Source organism: Chelonoidis abingdonii, chromosome 7 (assembly GCF_003597395.2).
Source record: "Chelonoidis abingdonii isolate Lonesome George chromosome 7, CheloAbing_2.0, whole genome shotgun sequence".
Classification (NCBI taxonomy): Eukaryota; Metazoa; Chordata; order Testudines; family Testudinidae; genus Chelonoidis; species Chelonoidis abingdonii.
The window spans coordinates 85,684,525-85,693,415 of record NC_133775.1 but is presented as its reverse complement, the minus strand read 5'-3'; the positions used below and the strand labels follow the sequence as shown (position 1 = coordinate 85,693,415).

At 37.7% G+C, this 8,891-nt stretch overlaps 1 protein-coding gene across 1 annotated transcript in view; it reads left to right on the top strand.

Moving 5' to 3' along the window:
* MAT2B (methionine adenosyltransferase 2 non-catalytic beta subunit) overlaps window positions 1–8,684 on the top strand; it is a 19,054-nt gene extending 10,370 nt beyond the window's left edge. Inside the window, exons 4-7 of the mRNA XM_032776040.2 lie at window positions 370–522; window positions 2,086–2,279; window positions 5,381–5,494; window positions 7,035–8,684. Coding sequence (XP_032631931.1) covers window positions 370–522; window positions 2,086–2,279; window positions 5,381–5,494; window positions 7,035–7,205 — 632 coding nt within the window. The 3' untranslated portion in view covers window positions 7,206–8,684. The remainder of the gene's footprint in view (window positions 1–369; window positions 523–2,085; window positions 2,280–5,380; window positions 5,495–7,034) is intronic.
* The last annotated feature ends 207 nt before the right edge of the window (window positions 8,685–8,891 follow it).

Here is an 8,891-nt window from a genome sequence, read left to right as displayed (position 1 = left end):
TACTTCAACTACTTGATGAAGAAATCCATCCGCTATCACATCCAGAAAAATCTGACCCCTATTATTCTTGCAAGCACTCGTCCTCCAGTCTATATCCGGGAAGTTGAAGTCTCCCATAATCACACATTAGCAAGGTGACAAAGTGAGGGAATGAAGGGGTGAGAAGGCAAGGGGGGGTAGTATTGAATCTAGAACATGCATTTTTTTTCCATCCATGACTAGTTTCGTAATGAAAGTATGAATTATAGTGAATTTGAATTAGACAGAATACTAATATCTTTAGGTGCAATGAATAGCGATTTTCCCCTTTATCTCTCATAGTAAGTTTTTTTTTCTTTCTTTTCCCCACACACACACCTTTTATCTTAGCTGGAGTTGGAGCATTTCTGATCTACATTAGTACAGACTATGTGTTTGATGGAACAAATCCTCCTTATAAAGAGAGTGATGTACCAAATCCCCTAAATCTTTATGGTAAAACTAAATTAGAAGGAGAAAAGGCAGTCCTTGAAAATAATGAAGGTAAGAATACAATTTAAATACGATTTGAAGTTTTTTTTTCTTCTCACTTTGTTACAGATGAGCTAATACGTCATATTAAATTAATAAAAACATAGAGTCTAGATTTGAAAAAGACCCACTAGAACATCTAATCTAACTTCCTGTCCCTATGGGTTTGTTTCCTCTTTCCTACTAGTGGAATCTAATTTTCTTTGCTGATGTTCCTGAACGCAGTAGCTGCCTTTGTATTATTTCTATCCTAATAGTGTATGCAAAACCTCCCAATTCAGTATCATCTCTGAATTTTATTAAGATGCTGTTTGCTCCCTCTTCTGGAATGGTAATGGAAGTAAGACTTGGCCCAACACTAGACACCTTCCCCCAACTCAGTACTTTGCTGTGTTTCATAACCCTTTGGTTATGGTCTTTCATTCAGTAATCAGACTATGGCTGTATTCCTATGTAAGCAGATTTAAGTTCATTTTGAGTAAGATATCATAATATACCAAATCAGTCGTTTTACTAAAATCCAAATAGTACACGAATCACTCTTTCAACTATGAAGTTTGTAATTCTATAATAAAAGAAACCAATCAAGTTTGTGTTGCAAGATCTTTATATGTTTGTATTGTGAATACTTCTGTTTACAATTAGGTTTTTAGTGGTTTGTCTTATGATATATATTTTTTTTTATTTGAAGCAGTGAGAGATCACTTTACTTCCTTTAAAAAAAACCCAACAATCCAAAATGGTTCTCTGTTCTTTTTTCGCTGTCTCAGTTTTGATAACCTTTCAAAACTGTTAGTGTCAAAGCAAATAATAATTCCCTTGCTACCTTAGGGAGTATATCATCCAGACAGCAGTCTTGTATATAGTCACGCTTTGCTAGTGTTTGTTAATGAAAAAATCTCAATCTCAGCAATTTATATGTTGTTCTTCACTTCCTAATTGCCTAAATTTACATATTTTCTTTTATGATGATTTTTTTTAAAAAAGGAGCCACTTGAGTTAATTTAATTCCCTCTATTTACTAATTTCTCACTTTCTCTGTAATATTGTCCCCTGTCCCCTCCTACCTCGCCCCCGCCATGGTTCCCTTTTGAGATGCCTTTTTTTCTCTCATTCGTTTTATATTATTCTTATCTTTTCTCTGCAAGTCTTGGGTATTCTCCTTTTAAGTGCCTCTCCCTGTCCATTGACAGTACAGATCATTGGCATTATAAACACTTTGAATAAAAGTATTAGCTATATAAATGTGTGCTTTATACAAAGAGGAATAGATGTCTTTTGGTGTAATCTTAGCAACTTTAATTTACTATTTATAAATGTTCTCAGTTCTATATGAAATTTGAAAACTTCATATTGACTGAAAATGAGATGACAGCAGACCATACACAATCACAGTTAATACTGGTTTTCTTTTAGGAGTGTGAATATATGTAATGTTTACCAAATGTCTAAAACAATTTTTATTCACATTGTGTAATTCTGAAATTCTCTTAGGGTTATTCTCAAGGGTTCATTAGGTCATAGCTATTCATAGTTTCCTTTTAATGCTTTTAAAAGAATATTTTTACCTCTTAGGTGCTGCAGTGCTCAGAATTCCTATCTTATATGGGGAAGTAGAAAATCTGGAAGAGAGTGCTGTGACTGTTATGTTTGATAAAGTGCAGTTCAGTAACAAATCAGCCAATATGGACCATTGGCAACAGAGGTTTCCCACCAACATCAATGATGTAGCCAGTGTTTGCCGGCAGCTATCAGAGAAGAGAATGTTGGTGAGAATTTTTGTTTTTTAATTTTCCCCTCCCTGCTGTGGTACAGTTGAGTACCAAATCAAATCCAAGGTTCTGGTTCTAATTTTCAGAGCTTTGAGCTGAGCCTTTGCTATTTCAATAACTCTATCCATGACCCTCCATGAGTGTTGTGCTACTTGGGAAATGATGGAATTGTAAGTTGCAAGGATGAGAGTGGGAGAGCAGGACTGTCATAAACAGATAGTAGAAGTTAATAGAACAGAAGTACTTTATATCTCTTTTGACTGTAAAGGGTTAACAAGTTCAGTAACCCTGGCTGTCACCTGATCAGAGAACCAATCAGGGGACAAGATACTTTCAAATCTTGAGGGAGGGAAGTTTTTGTGTGTACTGTTAGTTTTTGATGGTGGTTCTCTCTGGGTTCTGAGAGGGACCAGATGTGCAACCAGGTTTCTCTCCAATACAGGCTCTTATAAGTTCAGAATAGTAAGTACTACGAAGATAAGGGGAGTTAGGCTTATGTTTGTTTTCTTTATTTGCAAATGTGCATTTGGCTGGAAGGAGTTTAATTTGTACTTGTATACTTAGGCTGGGAGGGTATTCCCAGTATCTAGAGCTGAAAGACCCTGTACCTATTCCATTTTAAATTTACAAAGATAAATTTTACTGTTTTTCTCTCTTAATTAAAAGTTTCATGTTTAAGAACTTGATTGTTTGTTTTTTTTTCATTCTGGTGTGAGACCCAGGGGACGGGGTCTGGATTCACCAGGGAATTGGTGGGGAGAAAGGAGGGAATGGGGGAGAGAGAGGCTAATTTCTCTCTGTGTGAGGATTACTGTCTCTCAGGAAGAGTCTGGGAGGGGGAAAGAGAAGGAGGGGGGAAGGTGCATTTTCCTCTCTGTTTAAGATTCAAGGAGTTTGAATCACAGTGATCTTCCAGGGTAACCCAGGGAGGGGAAGCCTGGGAGAGGCAACGGTGGGGGAAAGGGTTTACTTTCCTTGTGTTAAGAATCCAGAGGGTGCTGGGTCTTGGATTTCCCCAGGCAAGTTTTGGAGGGACCAGAGTGGCACCAGGCACGGAGTTCTGGCTGCGTGGCAGCCTACAAGTACTAAAGCTGGTAATTGAAGCTTAGAGGAATATCATGCTGTACCCAACTTTTGGACACTAAAGGTTCAGGTGGTGGATTTTACCATGACAAGGACCCAGAGGCTTCTTAGCTGATTTGCACACAAGAAATTATAAATGACTATGAATGCTGCTGTCTCTAGGGACTAAAAATGCAAGTAATCAGTTCATTCACCGGTATATCTACAATAAAATTGTAACAAAAAACCCCAAAGGGTAGAAAAATTTAAGATCAACTTGATTAGACTTATTGGTGGACACAGTTCTTTAAGATGCTCATGCAGTGGGAACTGAGTGTGGATAAAAAATGATTTGAGGAGCTGCAGAGTAGACAGTAATGGGTGAATATTGATAGAGGAGGTCAGGGTTTCAGAGAAACTGTAAATGCTCCAATTTTTCTGAAAATGGAAGGCATGAGCTCTGTTACGTGCTTGTACCTTCTTTTTTTATACCAATCCTCTTAAGCTAGCCACTACAGAAGCTCTTTCAGCTGGAGGCTGTCAGGTAGGACCATAGAAGGAGGTATTCATATATGCAGATAACCCTGGTAATAACATTAGGCTGCTGTTAGACAGGACCAACTGAGGAAGATAAGAAGGCCCAAAGAGAAGCCTGGGGTAGCACTCCCCCTGTACAAGTTTCAAAACATTAGAATATCACGGGTGGGAAAGGACCTCAGGAGGTCTCTAGTCACAACCCTTGCTTAAAGAGGCCAATCCCACATTTTTTGCCCCAGATCCGCTAAAATGGTCCCCTCAAGGATTGAACTCACAACCCTGGGTTTAGCAGGCCAATGCTTAAACCACTGAGCTATCCCTCCCCCCCATGCTGGGCCCTGGAGTGCATTTTGGGGCTCAAAATTCAGGTAGCATTAACTGAATTTTCTCTAATGATCCCAATTTCAAACAAACAGTTCTGGAGAAATAAGGGCTTAGAGGGCTTGCCAGCAGGCAGTAACTTCCCAGTTTAAGAGGGAGCAGCCCAGAATCTTTATGCAGATTGTGCACTTCAGAGTTGTGCAGGCACGTTCAGTTAATCTGTCCATTGTGTGCACTTCTAGACTGTACATATTCAATGGACAGTTTTCAAACTGTCATAGTTCTGCAAAATTAAAATAAGTTGCCCCCCCCCCCCAAACCTGGCAGAAGTACGACTCTCCAGAGAGCTACTTACATGTCCAAGAGACATCTTTCAACCTTTAGCTGTTTCTAACTATCCCAGTCCCATCGCTCTTCTAAAAACTGCAGTTAGAATTTTTTAAAATGGTAAGTGTATTTTTTCCAATTTAACTCAAAACTGGCAGGCATAATTTCCCCCAAAAAACTATTGATAGGAACCATGCATGGAAAAATTCATGTTGAAGTGCAAAATTGTAACTTCAGCAAGCTGCAAATGTGGATACACTAAACTGAAATTGTCTTGCAATATTAGCTTTGGCAGTCACTACCCAAAAATCAAGTAAATTGGCTCAAAGTGTGGTATACTGCACAGCCAGCAATATTATGTAGACAGGATTGGACTTGTCAACACCTATATATAAAGTTATGCCTTCGTTCAGTCTGAGTACTTCTACATCGCCTCATTTGATGTGAGGGAGAAGAGGGTTCATGGTCTGTCACACTTGCCTTATTTGAATTTTGATAAATGATTGGCTTAGAATGGATTTTTCTATGCATTTAACCTTTTCTGTCCTGTCATCTTTGAGTGCATTCAATTCACACACAGTTTAGTCAAGCATATTCAGCGTCTCTGAAAAGTCAGGCCAAATATGTGTGGTATCAGGACTGTGCCGGCCCCACTGATAGCTTTATAAGGGCTACATTTTTCACATCCCAAACATCTGCTCAGTCTCTGCTCTGGAAATATATATTCTTTCCAGAAGCGTTTAACTTAATTGTTTTTCAGGATGGCGGCGTCTTGTTTGAATGTCAGCCTGCATAATCTATTTCTGTAAAAGAGCTAGCTTGACCCTTCATCTGTGCTTGTTTCTGTCTAGGATCCATCAATAAAAGGAACATTCCACTGGTCTGGTAATGAACAGATGACCAAGTATGAAATGGCCTGTGCTATAGCAGATGCGTTCAACCTTCCCAGCAGCCACTTGAGACCAGTAAGTAATGTTGAGGCTATACAAAAGTATAGAAATTTCTGAATGCTTTCATTTGAGCCACTTTCTTGTACTGAAAATACAAGTGAGCCGCTTCTCCTGATAGCATGAACAATTGCATTTTAGTATTGTAATAGAAAGAGTCCCAAAAATCCTCAGTATAGTATGATGTATTGCGAACAACATTGTCAGATATCTTCTACTGCAAGGAAAGGACAGCTGCTAGGTTAACTGGATTCTGATTTCCTATAACAGCTGTATTGTTTCAATTAGAAATCAACTTACCCATAAGTACAGTATATTCTTATAGAAATGTGCAAGTCTAGTGTGTAAAGTACTTCTAGGATACAGCTGGCTAAAGCGGAATCTTTTGATATTTTTAAAATGAATACTAGCCAACTACTTAATTAGCGGTCATAGATTTAATTTAGCATACCTTAGTTTTGCAGACTACTTTTTGTAAACTGAGCAATTTCTCTTAGTAATAAAGTTGTAACTAATTTTTGCCTCTTAGTCTTCCTTTAATGAAAAAAATCTATCTTCAAATGAAGATACAGTAAATTTTGTAGTCTCCTTGTAGTACTTCTTTTCAGATTCCATTCTTTGAATAGGTCTTCATTGTTGAGAAATATCCATGGATATTTAGAATGGTGGATTTAAAAACGTATAACCTTTAAGTTTATATAAATTTAAACTAAACAGGAAGAAATTTGAGGAAAAAGGACAAGTTGAAAATGCTTAGCACCTCAGGATCAGACTTGCTTAAAAAAAATCTACTACATATGTTAGTAGTGAGATGTTGTTAACTTCTAGGGTTTATATTTAAAGGTAAAGTGAGACTTATTAGCTCACAAGTTCAGGGATTCTTAAGTACTAAAGTTAATACTAAAATGTGACATGGAAGAAAGACACCTTACCTTCAAAAAACGAGGTTGGTCTGAGATCATATGTTTAACAACCTCTACTTTTGGTGGCAGAAGCAGGTCCCTAAAGCATTTTTCATCCCACGAACATGCACTTCTCATCCGTTATCCATATCTGCTCATTTCCTGGCTGTTGTCAGGGGAGTGAGGATAAGATATGGAAGAGAGGAGACAATGATGTGAAAAAACATTAAATGGCTCACTCTTTACCAGATCAGACAGGTCTAATGCATTTTGTAGCTGTCTGACTGAAGGGGAACTCTTCCACTTGTAAAGAAGATTCACGCAAGGAGTACAAGTAAAATGGGATTTTCTGTAGGGTGTTTAATACGCACCATCCTTAAATGCTCTGCAAAATGAAAAAATGGTCTCCCGGGCCTTTCATTGTTCAAAAATTTTAGGTAAGTGAGAAAATAGATTTCAACTTAACTTTAATTTGAGATAAGGTCTGAGATGGAGAGAAAGGAAGGGCATTTCAGGTGGCAGGAACTCTTTATGTAGGCTCTCTCCTGAAGGGAACAAACATATTGAAAGCAACAAATGATAGTATACACTCATCCTTGTTTAGAAGCCTCCATTTTTAACTGTACATAGTTTCTTTTCTTTTTTTTTTTTTAAAGATTACTGATAGCCCAGTAGTGGGTGCTCTTCGTCCGAGGAATGCTCGGCTCGACTGCTCCAAGCTAGAGATGCTGGGAATAGGACAACGAACGCCGTTTCGAGTTGGGATCAGAGAAGCACTTTGGCCTTTCCTTGTTGACAAGAGATGGAGACAGACTGTCTTCCATTAATTTGTAAACTTTTTAATGAAAGTATGGTATGTGGCACTTTTTTTTTTTTTTTTTTTAAAGGAAAAAAAATAGTTTTTTGTATGAGTGTTCTTAAAAGTTGTGTGATACTTATGAGCTTTCATCGAATCAGGTAAAATGTGGTCTTGCACTAGTGAAAATTGTTACCTAAAAAGCTCAGTGGCAAAAAATGAACCTTGTTTCAAGTGTTTTGTTTTTCCTTCTATTGTACTAGTCTAACCGAATATCTGATCTTAAGCGAATTATGGTTCTTAAGTCTTCAGTAACATTTGATGCTAGTGTGAAACAGGCCAGCTGGAGACTTCCTATTGGGTGGAATATACTGTTGATGCTTAGGGTCTTTGCTATATGTACAGTATCTCCTTTGAAGGACCTGGCCAGTTCTTTTATCACCAAAATAGATCCGACTTTTTTTTTTTTTTTTTTTTTTTTTAATTTTAAAGTTGTACTAATGTGGGTTAAAGCAAGAATCATTGAGGTTTAATGTTCATTTGCTTTGAGCTTGGATCAAAACATTTAAAAGAATGTGAAACTTTATTTTTGCAATTACTGAGTGTAGTTTTTATGCTTGAGATATATTTTCATAACGTTATATATCTTGGAACTCCTGCAGCTTCATATATTTGTTCATTGTATGCATTTGTCTCTTTTTAAAGGTGACCTGCCAAGTGTAGGGAGGGGAAGAGGAGAGGGAAATGGGCTTGGGCTCTCCTTTGCTTTGTGTAAAGGCTTGAAGCGTGTATTTGTTTTCCTGTTCGTTTGTTATACTAGAAACTCAGATCCTATATAGGCTGGAACACTGAGTGGTAGGAGAAGTGGTAAAACAAGGGCATCAAAAAGAGTAAGAGTGAAAGCTGCACAATTGAAGGGAAGAAAGTCAAGAACTTGACTACAACAATGTAGTTTCCCCTGTGATAACTCCTGAGATAGGCACATAGACTGATGGGGGAAGTGTCTTACAGGTGTAATGCCTACATTAAGGGTTTGTCAGTAACTACAACAGTGTAAGCTCCCTAAGGCAAACAAGTCTTAGACAATTCAAAACTTGGTTCTTAACACCTATTTGAATTCAGTGCCCAATTAACATTTCTGAGAATTGATGCATGCTAATGTCCTTGTTTAAAGATTCAAACTACCAATAAGATCTTGATGCTTACAATATTCCTGTTCTGAGATCTTCCAGGGAGACCACAGAAAACTGGATTTGATATTCTAGATTTGAGGCAAAAATAAACAGAAAAAACCTGGAAACCCTTCAGGCCTTTATGGATCAAAAAGGCTGAAGATCACCAGTTTTAAAAATCTTTTACAGACCAACTTTAAAATCAGTCTCTCTAATCTTTCTCTGACATATGAGTTACAAGTTTATCATAAACTTGTTTGTTTTAGTCTGAAGTCCTGATATGCACACAGTAAGTTATATCTTGAAAATGACAATAAATATGTGTTGCTGGCACATCAGCGTCAGTGGTTGACTCAAGAATTTTTTCCAAATCCTAATTAGTTACAACCCGCTTCATGATGTTCATATGCCCTGGAGGAAATAATGGTAAAATCATATTGATTTACTTGAAGTACATTTAACTCCCCAATCATGGGCTAGAGAAATGTTTCTCAACTGATGGGCCACAGCCCCCAAGGAAGGAGTAGAGTGCTAGGTTTCCTGCA